Source organism: Ailuropoda melanoleuca, chromosome 10 (genome assembly GCF_002007445.2).
Source record: "Ailuropoda melanoleuca isolate Jingjing chromosome 10, ASM200744v2, whole genome shotgun sequence".
In the NCBI taxonomy this organism is placed as follows: Eukaryota; Metazoa; Chordata; class Mammalia; order Carnivora; family Ursidae; genus Ailuropoda; species Ailuropoda melanoleuca.
The window spans coordinates 16,724,750-16,740,601 of NC_048227.1; the positions used below are offsets into that span (position 1 = coordinate 16,724,750).

General features: G+C 58.2%; 3 protein-coding genes across 4 annotated transcripts in view; 1 reads left to right on the forward strand and 2 right to left on the reverse strand.

Moving 5' to 3' along the window:
* The window catches only part of PPP4C (protein phosphatase 4 catalytic subunit), a 7,559-nt gene extending 371 nt beyond the window's left edge, over positions 1-7,188 (forward strand). Inside the window, exons 2-9 of one of the 2 annotated variants that reach the window (XM_002927358.4) lie at positions 123-285; positions 3,720-3,771; positions 4,361-4,411; positions 4,625-4,726; positions 5,262-5,435; positions 5,526-5,652; positions 6,475-6,664; positions 6,745-7,187. In XM_002927358.4, coding sequence (XP_002927404.1) covers positions 188-285; positions 3,720-3,771; positions 4,361-4,411; positions 4,625-4,726; positions 5,262-5,435; positions 5,526-5,652; positions 6,475-6,664; positions 6,745-6,874 — 924 coding nt within the window. In that variant the 5' untranslated portion in view covers positions 123-187 and the 3' untranslated portion in view covers positions 6,875-7,187. Of the gene's footprint in view, positions 1-122; positions 286-3,660; positions 3,772-4,360; positions 4,412-4,624; positions 4,727-5,261; positions 5,436-5,525; positions 5,653-6,474; positions 6,665-6,744 lie in introns of those variants that run through there. The other variant, XM_034670159.1, reaches the window with a different exon arrangement.
* A 355-nt stretch (positions 7,189-7,543) lies between these two features.
* TBX6 (T-box transcription factor 6) lies at positions 7,544-12,019 on the reverse strand. The gene is made up of 8 exons (XM_002927359.4): positions 11,641-12,019; positions 11,323-11,557; positions 10,119-10,386; positions 9,887-10,033; positions 9,738-9,808; positions 8,535-8,608; positions 8,268-8,451; positions 7,544-8,186 (listed from the first exon to the last, which is right to left on the reverse strand). The coding sequence occupies exons 1-8, from the start codon at positions 11,756-11,758 to the stop codon at positions 7,973-7,975; spliced, it is 1,311 nt and encodes a 436-aa protein (XP_002927405.2). The 5' UTR covers positions 11,759-12,019; the 3' UTR covers positions 7,544-7,972.
* Positions 12,020-12,907: 888 nt separating this feature from the next.
* YPEL3 (yippee like 3) lies at positions 12,908-15,806 on the reverse strand. Its single transcript, XM_002927360.4, has 4 exons — positions 15,285-15,806; positions 15,135-15,178; positions 14,813-14,921; positions 12,908-13,391 (listed from the first exon to the last, which is right to left on the reverse strand). Exons 1-4 carry the CDS (start codon positions 15,513-15,515, stop codon positions 13,302-13,304), a joined length of 474 nt encoding a protein of 157 aa, XP_002927406.1. The 5' UTR covers positions 15,516-15,806; the 3' UTR covers positions 12,908-13,301.
* Positions 15,807-15,852: the final 46 nt, after the last annotated feature.

Genomic DNA, 15,852 nt, shown 5'->3' on the forward strand with positions numbered 1-15,852 from the left:
TGTGAGGGGAGGCGGGGGTGGGGGGGGCCGGGCCAGCTCCAGGATCGAGTTGCCTCCCTACCTCCACCCCCGGCGCCCCCTACGGACAGTCTGATCCATGGGCTCGTCTTCGCCTTTCTCAGGAGACCCCTGTGCGGTGCGGAGGGGGCGGCGGCCCCGGCTCTGACCCGCGCCGGGGGGGTGGGCCATGGCGGAGATCAGCGACCTGGACCGGCAGATCGAGCAACTGCGGCGCTGCGAGCTCATCAAAGAGAGCGAAGTCAAGGCCCTGTGCGCTAAGGCCAGGTGAGCCGGGTGTCCCCGCTCTCCCGGGGTTCCGGCCTGGGGCAGACCCAGCTGAGAACTTGGGGCCTGGCTCATCCTGGAATCTTTCCCAGAGAGGAGCAGAATAGGGCCACTTCCCTCGAGGAGCAACCAGCCTGTTGGGAAAAGACAGACCTGGAGAAAGACACTTAAAGTATTAGGTGATGTGTTTCCAGTGGCGTTAGAGAGTTATAAAAAGTACTTAGGAAGCTCAGGGAAACAGCCCTACTTGTCGGGGGAGGAATTGAACTTTGGCGATAGGCCTTGAAGAATAAAATGATAAAAGGAAGTGTCCACAAGAATAAAGTTTCAAGGCAGGAAAGCTAAAGACTCTGTGGCTTATAAAAATTTTTTTAATACTAAGAACAACCCCTAAAAGCAGGTGGAATTGTCCTCATTTTGCAGGTGAGGACTCTTTACGTTCAGAGTCAACCAGCAAGAAAAGGATGGAGGCTGAAGCCAGCGCTCCCTGTCCTGTCTCTTTTCAGGCCTTAATGCAAGATGGTGGAGTTTGATTGCCTCGTGTTCGGGGTGAAGTGGTAGCAAATAAGCCAGAGTAGAATGAAACCTGACATGAAGGGAGGTCCGTGGGAAGCAGGGTGATGTGGTGGTTGGGAGCTCCGGCTTTGGAATGTGATGGTTCTGTTGGAATGTGAGCGCCGCCACTTACTGGCTGCGTTGGTGATCTTGAGGTCTCTGCACGGTTTCTTCATTTGTCAAGTGGGAATGATGAGTATTTAAGAAGATGGTGGTGAAGAACCAGTAAGTTGGTTCTTGGGACGAGCTTAGCATAGCACCTTGGTACAACGTAAGCGTTCAGCAACTTTTAGGTGTTACTGTTCTACTGTGTAGGGAGGGCATTCCCGATAAGGACTGACGTCACCGGGGAAGGCTTCTAAGAGAAGGTGGCCTTGAAAGATGGAACTAATTTGGATAGCGGATGGGAGCAGGGCCAGGGAGGAAGGACATTCCCGGTGGGTTGAGAGCACGAGTGGAGGCTCTGAGATGTTTGGGCATCAGTGAGGAGACCACTTACCTGCCTCCCCTGAGGTACCGTTTGGGGCTTGCACCACGCTGGAGATTACGGGGAAAGAGCCAGCAAAATGACCCTACGTTTGTGGAACAACAGGCCCACTATCGTACAAGAGGCCTTGTACTGACGAGCAACTTCTGTCTTCCCCACAGCAATCTTGTGAGGTTGGAACTATTTGCTCCCTTTAACATGACTCCTAGAGGCCTCGTGACTCGACTGAGGTCACCCAGAGAGAAAGTGGCAGAGCTGGCCTCTGAACTGGCGGCTCTCGGCTCTTGCTTGGCTTTACCTCAGACAGACCCACAGCGGCCAGACCAGGCCTGTTTGACGAACAGGCAAGGCCTCGTTTTAAGTGCTTGTCTGTGACTCCCTGTGTTTTGCCATCTAAAGGAAATTTCCCTGACTGGACCAGCCCCAAAGTGTTTTTAGTCATCCCTGTTCCCTTGGTCTTGAGTGGCATTTTTAGGAACTTAAACCAGTTGTTACTTGGCACCGTTCTTTTTCCTGTAAGACTCATCGTGCCCTGAGGGCCTGAATTGATTTGGTGGTGATGGTAGCTAGTGCTTGCATCTAGAAAGCTAGCCTCCATGCTATCTCTATATCAGTATAGTAAGAGAGCAGAGGGGTGGTGGTTGTTTTTTTTTTTAAGTTTTGTTTATTTATTTGAAAGAGTGAGACAGACAGAGAGCGTGAGTTGGGGGAGAGGGAGAAGCAGACTCCCTGCTGAGCAAGGAGCCCGATGCAGGGCTCGATCCCAGGACCCTGAGATCATGACCTGAGCCGAAGCAGACACTTAACGGACTGAGCCACCCCGGTGCCCTAGACCGGAGGGTTGGAATCAGGTGGTCTTCAGTATGAATTCCAGCTTTGTCACCTATAAGCAATATGACCCTGGCCAAGTCACTATACCTCTCCAAGACTTTGATGTCATTATGGAGCTCCAATGGGATTCTGCCCACGTCGGGACAGGGACCGGGACTTCAGCAGGCACTTCCTAAAGGTGGCATTTGTTGCGGAAGTAAAGGTGGGCAGGTGTGAGCCCTGAAAGTTTGGGTGTTGTGCTGTGAGTGACAGAGCTAGGGTGGGAGGCTGGCCCTTGTCCCCAGACCGTGCTGGGCCCTGCCAGCATAGGTCGGGGGGCATTAGACCTGGAATCTGTGGGTGAGGCTGGCACAGATTCTTAGGACATTGGGCGCCTGAGTTGCACTTCTTTCACTCGCCAGCTTCGTGACCTTGATCCTGCCCTTTTTTCCCTCTAAGCTGCAATTTCTCTGTCAGATGAGGATGAAAAGAACTTTCCTGGGTCACCTGGGAAGGTCAGCACAAGCAGTTGATGTGGAAGGATGTTGGACACGAGATGCTGTCCCGGTGGGAGGGCCTGGTTGCCGGCTGGGCCCTCAGACCCCTGCCAGGGCCTCCTCGCATTCCCAGAAAGCCAAGAGGGCACTATTTCTCTCCAGGCGCCCTTGTCAGAGTACCCTCAGGGGCATAGGTAAATCCATGGTTCTCCTCCGGGTCTCGTGGGAGGAGGCTGGCAGGAAGAGGTAGGCGAGTGCCCAGGGCCTTCCCACACCGGAGCAGCTTGATAAAGGCTCCAGGCCCCGGAGCTGGGCCTCCTGGTTCAAGTCCCCCCGTGCGACTGTTGCCAGTGTATTCATCTAGGCAGTGGGCGGTGTCACAGTGCCTGCCTTTGGGGTTGGCTCTTCGAGTGTGTCATCGATGCAAAGCTCCTCCCGTGGTCCTGGGGCTCAGCATGTGCTGGAACGGTCACTGCTGCTGGCCTCAAGGCCGAAATCTGGAAGCGCAGCACCTCTTCCATGGCCTGTCTGTAACTGACCGAGTGGTTTTATGTCACATCCCCTCAAGTAGTAATAGGCTCCACTGCAGGGAGAAGTGAAAGAACAAAGTTGTCACTCCCTCTAAGGAGAAAGCCCCGCGTGTCACTTTGACGGTGTGTCTGAGGACTGGGTGCTTTTGGACAGTCTGGGCAAAGCCTCGGTGATGGGCAGGGAGGGACTGTAAGCTCAGTGGGGGACACGGTCTCAGAGCGCTCCAGGCTGAGGGAGCAGCGTGAGCAGAGGGCTCTGTGTGGAGAGGAGGTCTGTTTTCCGGAATGTGCCCTGGATGTGTGAAAGAAGGCAGCAGGGAAGGTCAAGGCTTGGAAAGGCCACTGAATCCTTGGAAGGGCTTTGAATGCAGTAAAAGTCTGGGTTCTGGCCTGTTGGCCTTGGGGAAGCCTAGCCAGCCCGTCCTGGAGGTCGTGCACACCTCACTCCTGCCCCCTAGAGGTTCAACGACTACTTCGTGTCCTCCCCTCCAAAAAGCTGAGGAATTGGGCCAGGCTGGCTTGGCTGTGGTGACCCTGGTCTTCTCCTGTCTCCAGAGAGATCTTGGTAGAGGAGAGCAACGTACAGAGAGTGGACTCGCCAGTCACGGTGAGTACCGTCTGTCCTTACAGAGCCCTGCTCGCTCTCAGAGGCGCATGTGCGTTCCCCTTAATCTCACGGGCGGCCGAGGCCTAGCCCTCATGCCAGAGAGCCCAGACAGCCCCGTGTATCCGCTCGCTCTCCCATCTTCAAGGGAGCCTTGCTGTACAGAGTGGATGTTATGGGAAGGGACTTTTGATTTGTTGGGGGGATGCTCTTGGCCAGAGCAGGAGGCCTCTTAGTATGGTGAGTGATTCTCCTCCGCGTGCTCCTGGGTGTTCTCTGTTACTAGGAGCTTGCTTCTGGTTTCTTTGAGGGGAACGGAGAGCAGAGGGCCAGGTCCTCCAGAAGCTACGGGTCTAGCTGGAACAACCTGGCTCTGGCCCTTCCCACAGAATAGCGGGCACTCCATGTGGGATGGGGTGTGATTCTAGACCTGGCGAAGTCAGGTAGGAGAGTAGATTCTGGGCCCGGGAAAGTAGAGACTTGGCTGGAAGGGATAAGGAGCTCCTGAAGCAGGGCATGTTTTGAAGGCTGGTCCCTGGGAGCAGAGCTTTCAGACTGTGTGAGTTCTGACCCCCCTGTCCTCACCTCCCAGGTATGCGGCGACATCCATGGGCAATTCTATGACCTCAAGGAGCTGTTCAGAGTAAGTGTGGGGAGACTGTGGGACAGAGAACCTGGGGGCCAACTGGAAGACCCCTCTCACTGAGAGTGGCAGCTTTGAATTTGGTGCGTGGAGTGTGGGCGAGAGGCCTGCAGTTAGGTGGGCCTTTGAAAGAAGGGCCGCCGCTTGACTGGCGAACGGGCTGCCACGGTGGGGGACACTTTGGGACCAGGCAGAATCTTCTCCCCCCGCCAGGTGGGTGGCGACGTCCCTGAGACCAACTACCTCTTCATGGGAGACTTTGTGGATCGTGGTTTCTACAGCGTTGAAACGTTCCTCCTGCTGCTGGCACTTAAGGTGGGAGCCCGGGCTTCGGGTGCCCACAACTGGGCCACCTCCAGCCTGACCTGTCCGTGCCCTCGTCCCCTGCCCCATCTGCCCCCAGCTCTGAGCTGTGCTGCTGGGGTCCAGCTTGCCAGGGGGTGGGCAGAGCCGCTCTCCTTGACTCGGGGGCGTCTGATGGGGCCCCTGGAGGGGGAGTCAGAGCTGCGCGTTGGAGGGGAGGGAAGAGAGGCCCCCTGTGTTCAGAAAGGAGCAGGGCGTTGAGTTTGCCTAGGTACAGTCTCCATTGGTGGGTGAGATGACAAGGCGCCCGGGGGTCCGGGTAAGGACTCGGTGGTGAAAGAGGAGCCGCTAAGTTTGTGGCTGATGGAGAGGGGTCAGTCTCAGAGCCCCTGGAGGAGAGACTGCGGCCTACGAGGCAGGTGCAGCAGGACTCAGGCGTGAGAGGACAGGGTGGGGCTGACACACATGAGGAGGTCCAGAGGGAGGGTGAGGTGACGAGGGAGGGCCAGAGCCCGGACCCCAGCCCTGTGCGGATGGCTGCCTGCAGGTTCGCTATCCTGACCGCATCACCCTGATCCGGGGCAACCACGAGAGCCGCCAGATCACCCAGGTCTACGGCTTCTACGACGAGTGTCTGCGCAAGTACGGCTCGGTGACCGTGTGGCGCTACTGCACGGAGATCTTTGACTACCTCAGCCTGTCGGCCATCATCGATGGCAAGGTGGGCCGACCGCCGGGCCCTGCAGGGGTGGGACGGGTGGGGGGGGCGCTGGGTTCAGCTTGCCTGCACTCCTGTCTTGTCGCCCCGTAGATCTTCTGTGTGCACGGGGGCCTCTCCCCGTCTATCCAGACCCTGGACCAGATCCGGACGATTGACCGGAAGCAAGAGGTGCCCCACGATGGGCCTATGTGTGATCTGCTCTGGTCTGACCCTGAAGGTGAGGGCGGGGAGGGGGGTGGGCAGGGGCAGGTGGACTCTTCCCTTAGTTTGGCAGGAGACTGAGGGTGTCCTGTGGTGAAAGGGACAGTTTAAAGGGTGGAAGGGACAGTCGGGCCAGGCGGTGGGGAAGAGCAGAGCGGGGCTGGTCTTCGTGGGCACGCTGCGTGCGGGGTTGGGGGGGGGGAAGCACGGGCAGCTGGTGTGTTGAGCTCGGAGAGGGGTTGGGTGTGTGTATCCTCGCTGAGAGGCTTGTTGGGACAAGGTCATCCGTGCCTTCAGTGTGAAGGGGCTTCTGCAGAAGGTAGACTCCCAGAATGCTGGCCCCCTGAGAATCCCTCATTTTGTGGGGTTCCCCAGCTCGTCTAGAGCAGAGCTGAGACTGAAAGCTGAGTCTCCCCAATCCCAGTCCAGAGCTCCTTCTGTGACAACACTGCCTCCGCTCCCTCCCTGCCCTGCCCGACTGCCTGGCCGCCACCCCCAAGGTGGCCGGGCCAGCCCTCTTCACACCTGCTGGACCCACGTGATCATTATCAGCGCCTCCTTTCACTTCGGGGTACACCTGTTTAGCCAGTAAATCACATGGTCACTCTGATGACGGGTAGCTCCAACTGTCAGAAAGTTCTTTCTCCTTTGGAGCTTTTCTGCTCCGGCATTTGCTGTCCTGTCTCCAGGATCCCCCAGAACATGCTCCGGCCCTGGGCTCTTGCCCCAGGGGCCTGATTTGGAGAAGGGGATGGGATGTTCTCTTTCGAAGGGCAGTGGGCACCAGAGAAGCCTTGAGGGCGCCCTCTCCCCCCATCCCTACCTTCCTTTGCCTCAGACACAACAGGCTGGGGCGTGAGCCCCCGTGGGGCTGGCTACCTGTTCGGCAGTGACGTGGTGGCCCAGTTCAACGCGGCCAATGACATTGACATGATCTGCCGCGCCCACCAATTGGTGATGGAAGGTTACAAGTGGCACTTCAATGAGACTGTGCTCACTGTGTGGTCGGCACCCAACTATTGCTACCGGTGAGCTGCCCGGGCCGGGAGGTCGAGGTGGGGGTGGGGAGCCGGGCTGACCCTCTGACGCTGCCGCCTCCCCCTGCCAGCTGTGGGAACGTGGCAGCCATCTTGGAGCTGGATGAGCACCTCCAGAAAGATTTCATCATCTTCGAGGCTGCTCCCCAAGAGACCCGGGGCATCCCCTCCAAGAAGCCCGTGGCCGATTACTTCCTGTGATCCCTCCAGCCCCTGCCCCTCCAGCCTCTCTGGCCCTCGGACCACTGTGACTCTGCCCTCTTCTCCAGACGGAGGCTGGGCATCGGGGGGCTGTCTCGGCTCTGCTCTCCCCCCAGAGAGGGCACTTCGAGGGTGAGGACTTTCTCTGGAGAGGCTCGGAGCCTCGGCTCCACGCTCCTCTCCTTTCTCCCCACTTGAACCATGGAGTTTCCAATAATTTTTTGGTTTTCTTTTTTCCTTTTTTTTTTGTTTGTTTTTAGATAAAAAATTTTGAGAGAAAAAAAGAAAAATTCTAATAAAAGGAGAAAAATGGTCTTTGGGTTTGTGTCCAACTTGATGGGTAATGACCAGCAACGCCGGCCTGGGACCTGGGGAGCACAGAGGACCTTGACTGCCCCAGAGCCTCCTGGGTTATATCCAGTGACAGCAACTGTTCCCAGAAGGCTTGCCACGTGCTAGGTAGAGGGCTGGGTTCTCAGAAGCAGCCTTATTTAATTCTCAAAACAAGTGAGTGTCAGGACACTCAGATTCCCCCATTTCCCTGAAAAGAAAACAGCCCCAGAGCTGCTGATTTACGTGCGCGATGGTCAAGCAGCAGGAAACTGGCAAGTCGGAATCGGGGCCCAGGTCTTCCCACAGAACCTTCGCTCGCCCAGCCCCGCCCAGGGCTCAACAGCATTAGCACTGAGGCCTTTGGAGTTTTATTAACAAAAATACTCTGGTCCTGAGAACAGACTGGTGTGGCTTGCACTGGGGTGAGGGGGTACAACTTGCGGAGCCCAAGGGTGAGGCCCAGGAGGTGGGAGAGCTGGGCAGCGGCCCCATTTGGCCAGGCAGAGCCTCCCTCCATTCACACCGAGGTGAGAGCCTGGAAGGGGAAGCTGGCCCCAGCTGGACTCCCAGCAGCTTAGCCAGAGCTTTGAAGCCGGGGTGGGTGGGAGTGAAATCAAAGTGTGAAGTGGGGTGGGGGAGGCCCCAGGCAGCCATTTGGTGTGGGGGATGGGGCCAGTGGAAGTGATGGGGCTGCAGGCCTGGGGGAAGGGCAGCGGAGGTCTGTGATGGAAGACAGGGAGGGAGGCAGAGGGGCCCCGAGACAACTCAGTACATTGGTTTGGAGCCCACATCCAGGTAAGCCCCAGGGCCGGGGTAGGCAAGGGGGAACGGACCCCCCTGGAGGAAGTGCGAGGCAAAGGGTGCCGGGGGTGCAGCTGCTGGGTATCCTGAGCCCCCTGGCCCAGGCTGCAGCTCCAGGAACGCAGCTGAGTAGGGGGTCGGACGCCCCGAGTCTGGAGCCTCAGGGAAGCTGGGGTTCCTGAAGTCAAGAGAGGTGTCAGAACAGGGCCGAGGGACCCCAACCTGGAACAGCCCAGCTCCGTGCCCTTGTCCCACTCACCTGGTTGGAAGGTGACTGGGGGCCCCATGAAAAGCCGCGGGGTGCAGAAGGTAGGCTTCGGCACTGGAGCCACCACACGGAGGGGCTGGCGCTGGGGCAGCTTCGCGGGGGGCCGGGGCCTGCTCTGGGTCCGACTCGCGGACGTCCCCACCCAGCGTGGAATCACAGGGACCGCCTGGTGCATCTGGGGAGACGGAGGGGACAGGTCGGGCTAAGGAAGATTGGCACCTGAGGACTGGCCCCCGTCACTACTGAGACTATGCTCACCTCTACTCCCATAGGCCTCTGCGGCTACCGGCTCCGGGCCCCGCAGTTTCCTCTTCACACGGGCATCTCGCTCCCTGGAGAACAGTGACAATGATGATGATGATGATGATGACGACGATGGTGACGGTGATGGTGATGATGGTGCTAATAATAGCACTTGCCAGGCATTTCACCCTCCCAGGGACCCTGTCGGGTAGGTGCCATTATTATACCCATTCTACAGATGAAGGAACTGAAGGCCAGAGAATTGACTAGAAAGCGGCGGAACTGGGCTCGATTTTCCCCCTTAAAACTTTCCAATGCTTTCCTATTGCATGTGTTGCATTTGGGAAACCGCTCTCAAGCTACAAGGCCAGGGCATGCTCTGAACCCCGCTCATCCCGCTTGGCTTGCCAAGCCACCAAAACTCCCTTGCCGCCCGATTCTGGAATCCTCTTCTGTCTGCCCCTGCTCACCTGTTGAGCTCATCCTTGTCTCAGTTCCCATTCTTGTCTCACTTCCTCAAGGAAGTCCTCCCGAACTCCCACAGCATGACACAACCTCCCTCATGACATCTGTCCACAGTTTACATTTGTTCGGGTGACCCTTTGATTAATGGCTGCCCAACTTACACACCTTGAGGGCTAGCGACAGCTCCGAGGGAGTGGTCCTCCGTACTCAGAATAGAAGCCAGAGTCCTAACTAAACCTTTAGTACCCAACAGAACGCTAGTACCCAACAGAACACGGCTCCCTTTCGCCTCTGACTTGCCTCTTCCCCTCCAGCCACGCCACCGGCACACCCTCCCTCAGGGCCCTCGCACAGGCTGTTCCTGCTTCTTGGCCCGCCTTTCCTCAGATGCCCACTATATACCCTTCAGGACTTGTCCAGGCCTCTAATCTATTGCATACCTCACTCCGGTCCTTCCTCTCTTCCTTCCTTCATTTCTTTTCTCTTCAGAACTTATCCCTAACATGTAATATTTTACTTATGTCTGTTTGCTTGCCTCCTCTGTCCCCTAGAGTATCAGCCCCATAAGGGCAGGGGCTTTGGTTTTGTTCACGGATGGATCTCCAGTGCCTGGAACTGTGCCTGGCACACAGCAGGTGCTCAATGGGAAACACGAGTGATGAATGTCTTTACTTACTCCTGTGTTCCTGGCACACCGTGGTCAGCTCACGAACATTTGCTGAATGAGCGAGGGAATGAATGAACAATGCCCACCTCTTACAGTTTCTGCCGTTCTCCCGGAAGCCCTTGGCAAAGGGATTGGCTGCGATCTTCAGTTGTGTGATCTGGGGACACACATCCAGGGTCAAAGCTCCCGCAGGCCGGGGCAGGGCCCACCACCTTCCTCAAGTGGGGTCACTTACCCGCGGGTTCTGGTAGGCTGTCACAGAGATGAATGTGGTCTCAGGGAAGCGGAAGGAGGCGACCCCCCCCCAGTGCTGGCTGCAGAGCTGGGCTGCCCGCACCAGGTGTATGCGGGGCTGGTACTTGTGCATGGAGTGCAAGATCAGCTGGGAGAGAAGCACCGAGATCACTCCCTGCCTGGGGCCTCACCCCCACCCCTCAGCCTGTCCTCCCAGCCGGCCGGGGCCTCACATGGCCGTGGGGGTCCAGGGTGCTGTTGGTGAGCTTGACACGATGGAAGGACACAGGCTGCCGCATCCAGTGCGCGCCCGTGGCAGGAGAGTCGGGGTGAATGTAGACGCGGTCAGGCAGGCGGGGCTCCGCCTTGCCACTGGGCTCCCAGCGCCGGCCCTGCCAGCGGTAGCGAGCCCCATCCACTGGAACCACATCCAGAAGAAACAGGTAGCGGGCCTCGGGGTCCAGGCCAGTGACTGATACTCGACAAGCAGGGAACATGCGCCTGGACAGGGGAGGGGATGGGAGAGGCCTGGCGCTACCCGCTGGCCGGGAGTCGGCACAGCGGTGGCTGTGCCCCCCGCCGGCTCACCCAGTTTTGTCAGAGACCCGTCAGGGGAGGTGGAATTAGAATTCAGAGGGCAGGGTCTTCGAGCATCCCATTTTACACACGGGAAACACGACAGACAGGGGATCTGACCAGGGTCACACAGCGGTTTAGGAGCAGAGCCAGGACTCCTGACTCCTGACTCCTCGCCCCTCCAACTCCATGCGCAGAAGCCGTGGTGACACAGTTCTGTCCCTAAAATCCTTCCAGGAGTCTGCTGCCCCCCACTCTGCGTTCCTCACCTAATCTCCAGCACCAGTCTACACCGCTGGCCAAACCTGCTTTGGGGAAAAAAATGTCCTGTCTGCAGCGGGGCAGGGGATTTAGCATGCTCGGGCCTGAGCTCCCGGCCTAGAAGGACACGGGCCACACGCTGACTGCATCCCTGCTTCCAGGGTGACTCCAGACCTAGTCATATACTGACCCTGATCCCGGCCAGATTTGCCTGAATGCTGGTCACTGGCTGGCCCTTGACCCTAGCCGTCGTCTGAACGCTGGCTCCAGCTGCAGGCTGACCCCTGATCTGGACCACAAATGCACCTATAACCCAGCCAGACTTTCTGACCCAGGCCCAGACTGACCTAGGACCCTTGCTATAGGTTGGTCCCTAAACCAGCTACAGATTCCACAGACTGACCCTTGGCCCTTGCCACGAATGACCCCGATCCAAACTTAGAGTGACCCTTGACCCAGGCCACACTCGCACCCTGAACTCAAGCAGAGCTCCAGACCCTCTAGCAACCCCCAAAGCTAGCCCCATCGCCAGGAACCCTGCCTTTCCCACAGACCCCACCAGGAACACACTGGGCCCTCTGACCCCGGCCCGGCCCTCACCTCCCAGCTTTGGTGATGACCATCTCTGTTCCCACAGAGTTGAACTCTTTCCACAGCTCCCGGTTCTCCAGGCTCAGGCTGACTCCGGGGAGCGAATGAAGGGCCTCTGGGGCTGGGGGGGCCGGCTCAGTGCCCAGGGCGGGGGCCAGCGGGGGCAGGGGTGGGGGAGCGGCCAGGGTGCAGGGAGCAGCCTCAATCCCGGACAGGAAGCAATCCAACTTGGGAGTGTCCAGATCTGGAGACGGGGGCAGAATGAGGAGCCAGCAGAGGGCCACAGCCCCCCACGGTCCCTACATAGGAGCTGGTCCCCATGCTCACCAGGGTAGCGGTAGCCCTCTGCCAGGGCAGGCGGGAAGCTGGAATCTGTCCCCGGCTGGGGGGGCCCAAGGCGGTAGCCTGTCCCCAGGGAGGGGTACAACTCTCGTGGATGGTACATGGAGTAGTCCTGCCTGGCCTCAGGTCACGCTGCCTAGAGTCAGTCCCCCGGTGCTGAGAGATGCCCCCTTTATAGCTCACAGCTCAGCCCCTTCCAGACCCAGGATCACAGCCCCTCCCCTATTTGGGGCCCGGGGGGTTGGGCTGGGGTGGAGACCCCTGGGGCCTGGAAGGGGTCCAAGAGGGGGCCGGATACCTGGGTACCCTCCCCTTCTCTCCCCCCACCCCAGGCTTCATTAGCTCCGACCCCCTGCCCCCTCATTACATAATTAACTCCTCGGCCTGATTGATCCCCGGGGCTCGACAGGGACGCAGTTTGGCGCTTCCGGCCAGCTGGTCCCCGTTCCCACGGGGGGAGCCCCGGCTAGGGATAAGCTACTGAGGGGCGGGGCCTGGACCCTGGAACGGAGCCTAGAGTCCTGGGGTAGACCTTGGCGCCCCAGACTTTTCTAGCAGGTACCCCCACCCCCACCCCCTTCGCTCGGAGGTCAGAGCTTGGAGGGATGAAGCAGGACTGGAGGGAAAGAGCAGGGCTGGAGGGACTCCTGGGCTTATTGTTACGCGGGGCACTGGGGACCTGGAGGAGTCCGCAGCCGAGGCCCGAACCCTGGAGTCCTTCCTTCCTGCTTCCCATTCTGCAAGACTTCCACCCTCCGCAGAGTCTCCGAAGTGCAGAAGCACGCACAGCTCAACAGTCTCTGACGGCCGGCGCTGGGGTTTCCCAGAAAGTCCCGCGCTGGGGAACCCTCGGAACTACACTTCCCAGCAGGCCCAGCGCCGACACTCGGTGCAGAGCAGACGTTCAGATGCCGCTGGGGCCGCTGGAAATTGTAGTCGCGACGAGAAGGGCGGTGAGACTGGCGCCGCGGTTCCTTCCCAGGAGAGCTTGCCTCTAGGCGGCGGCGAAACGCTAGAGCTGAGAAGGTGCAGATCAGCCAAGGTCAAGGCCTAGGCAGGCAGAGTGGGGTCGGGAAGCTCCATGGGCAGAGATGGGTCCTGGGTCTCAGATGGCTGAGCCCCCGGAGCGCAGACTCCCGGCTTTGACCGCAGTGCCTAACCCATGCCATGTGGGGCCCAGAAAAGAACAGGTCTACAGAGGCAGAAATCTGCATTTGAGTCCCCCTTTCCCGGATTCCACGTGAGCCTGGGGCTGTCTCCACTCCATTGTTTTATTATGTACAAACGCTACAGAACGAGGGGAGCAGACACGCGTGGGGTAAGAGGGGCCCGGTGGGAGGAGTTCACAGGGCAGACGGTGCACTGGGGCCGGGGGAGCAGCACACAGGCCATATCTATAGGGCAGGAGGGGCAGGAAGGGGTTAAAAACGAGATCCAAGCCAGCCAGATCGCAGGGAGGTGCGGGGGTGTCGTCCACCTTCTGATCTCCCCCCAAGGTCACAGTGCATGCAATAAAATATATGTACAGGAGCTGGATCCTTCCTCTGTAGGGGCCCTGAGGGTCCAGAGCTCCCTTCTCCTGGAGGGAAGCCAGTGGCGCCCCCTGGCGTCCAGCCGGGCTCGAGCCACATGGGCAGGAGCAGGGGTCAGTCCCAGCCGTTGTCTTTGATCATGTGGTTGAGTTCAATGATGTACTTCCCCTCTTTGTACTTCTGGCTGCTCTCGAAGGCCTGTTCCTGAAAAGAGGGGAGAAGACATCATCCCCGGAGCAAGGGCTTTACCAAAAGGGATCAGGGTTGGGGAGCAGGTAGGACTGGCCCCATTTTACATATAATGAAACTGTCATGCAGAGAAGCCAAACCACCTGGCCACAAGACAGACAGCTGGTAAATGACAGAGCCACATTTCTCACTAATGGGACAGACCCAACTCTCTGAATTACTGGTACTTTTTAAGTACTACTGTTGGGTCCAACAGAGAGGATACGGAAGTTTCTAAAAGATCCAGGGATTACAGACTGGTAGCTAAATGCCAGTTTTGACCTACACATGTGTTTTGTTTGGCCACCAGAGAGTTCAGTAAAAATAACCTTAAAATACGAAAACACAGGTGGGCCAGGCTCACTCGTTTGGCAGAGACTGCCCCCTCCCTCCCCAGAGCTCTCTTGCCCCTTTTGCAGACCCCCAGTATCTGCTTGGCCCTGCAGCACTTGAATTTTTGACCTCTGGGTCAGGCCATCTCTTTATCTGACAGAGGTCCAGAGAGGTTGAGCCACCCATCTGGGGACACAAAGGAAATCTGTGGCAAGGCCAACGGTGAACTCGGGTTAGGGCAGCCCGCCTGGGCCATCGGCCCCCCAAAGAGGCAGCACAGCTCCAAGCGATGCCTGAGGAGTCCTGGCCCTTGCCGTTTCCCAAGAGTGTCTTCTTTTGCCGCATCTAATCTGATCCCCATAACAACTGTGGGTGCGAGGTGGTGGCTTTCTCCTCCACTGCCAGATAAGGCAGTGAGACTCGGGGTAGTGAAATCAGACCCTGGACAGCAGCTACGGCAATGAGGGCAGTGAAAAGGAGGCTGTGGACCCAAGCTCCATGTTGCTGTGGGGTCTTGGGCAACTTCTCTAAACCCCCGAACTTCTCTAACCCCGCAGTGGAAGCTGGCTGTCAAGGACGTGGAGTTAAAAACAAACAAGCAGAACACACAACCAGGATTCTGGTCCCTATGCTTTTCCTCACAGTTGTGTGATCTTGCAGAAGTTACCTAACCTCTCTGGGCCTTCTTTTCTTCTGTAAAATGGAGTTAATAATAGACTCTACCTATAGGACTGTTGTAATGACGGCATGGGCTAATGTGTACCAAGCACACACAACAGTGCATGGCCCATAAGCACTCAGTAAATGGTCATTCTGCTGATGGCCTCATCTCTAAAAGGGGGATGCATGTGTCTGTGAGGAGAGGGATGGGCGGAGAGAAAAAGTCTAAAAGCCCTTGCAGGATGTGACAGAAGAGAGCATGGTCAGGGGATGAAAAGACAGTCCGACTGGTGGGAGCTGGGCCTGTGCACTCTGAAAGAGGACCGCATAACTGCTTGTGAGGAGGAGGAGGTGATGCGAGGTTGGGTCAAAGGGTAGCCCGGGGTCACAGGTCACAGACTCACATATTTCCAGCCCAAAGTCGTCTTGCAGTTCTCGCAGTGGATGTCAGCGACAGCATGGAGGCCTGTCAGCAGCACCCGCTCCTCGGCTGGCCCGCAGCCCACGTTCACCCTGCGGGGACATGGGGGCAGTCCCAGAGAGGGTCCCGCCATCACAAAGCCCCCCTCTAGCTTGTATCCAACTGTGTCTGTCCTTAGCATCCAAGAGAAGGGCGATCACATCTTCCAACCTGAATCAGGGCACTCTGGGAGTCTCAGCATGATGCCAGGGGTCACAGGTCACAACACAGGTCAGGGAAAGAAAGAAGGGGGACCGAATACTCACACAGAGTTGAAGAGGTAGGCACGCCCCTGACTGCCCTGGAAGGACTAAAGGGTGGGGGAGGGAGAAAGGAAGGGAGTCAGGGCTATTGGTGGAGAGTCGCCAGGTACCCCTTCTAGCCTCTTGTTCCAGCCCCAACCATGACCTGGTTACCTTGGAGATGAGGTCGTCGTGGTTGGCCAGGTGAGCGCGGCAGTGGGCACAGCTATACCTCCGGTGACAGTCATCCAAGTAGGCCTGAAACGTCTTGGGCTTTGAAATCCGCACCATGGCGGGGGCCGGGGGCAGTGGCCCCACGCGGGGAGCAGCCCACGGGGAGCAGAGGGAGCCCAGTGCCTGCCGGGGAGGGAGGGAGTGGGCTGTCAGGACCCCGGCCACACACATGCAGGCACACCCAGGGCCGTGGGGACTCTCTGTCACACTTGGCTGCTGTCTCCTCTCCCCAGAGCCAGCAGCTTCTCCAGGGGCCAGAGCCGGCTCCGTTTTGACTCACTGAGGAGGCCCCAAGTTGCATCACGGGGAAACTGAGGCTTGGAGGAGCCTGAGGTGAGTCACCCATCTACTTCCAGCCTCACCCCTGCTGACCTGGCAACTGAAGCTGGAGGAAGGGGCTTTAGAGTGGATGAGCTGTCAGTTCTGGTTTAGGGGGAAGTATGGAGGGGTTGGGAACTGGATGGTCCTTAGGACCTCACCTGAACTGCCAAGGGCGGGGGGTGGGGTG

Coding starts and splice junctions, on each gene's coding strand:
- TBX6 (XM_002927359.4), bottom strand. CDS start 11,758: ATGTACCATCCACGAGAGTTGTACCCCTCCCTGGGGACAGGCTACCGC. Junction 10,034..10,118: donor CCCTGGACCCCCACGGCCAT/GTGAGGCCCCGG, acceptor CTTCTCTCCCAG/CTGATCTTGCACTCCATGCA. Junction 8,609..9,737: donor AACGGCAGAAACTGTAAGAG/GTGGGCATTGTT, acceptor ACTGTTCTCCAG/GGAGCGAGATGCCCGTGTGA.
- YPEL3 (XM_002927360.4), bottom strand. CDS start 15,515: ATGTGTGTGGCCGGGGTCCTGACAGCCCACTCCCTCCCTCCCCGGCAG. Junction 15,179..15,284: donor ACGACGACCTCATCTCCAAG/GTAACCAGGTCA, acceptor CCCACCCTTTAG/TCCTTCCAGGGCAGTCAGGG. Junction 14,922..15,134: donor GCCTACCTCTTCAACTCTGT/GTGAGTATTCGG, acceptor ATGTCCCCGCAG/GGTGAACGTGGGCTGCGGGC.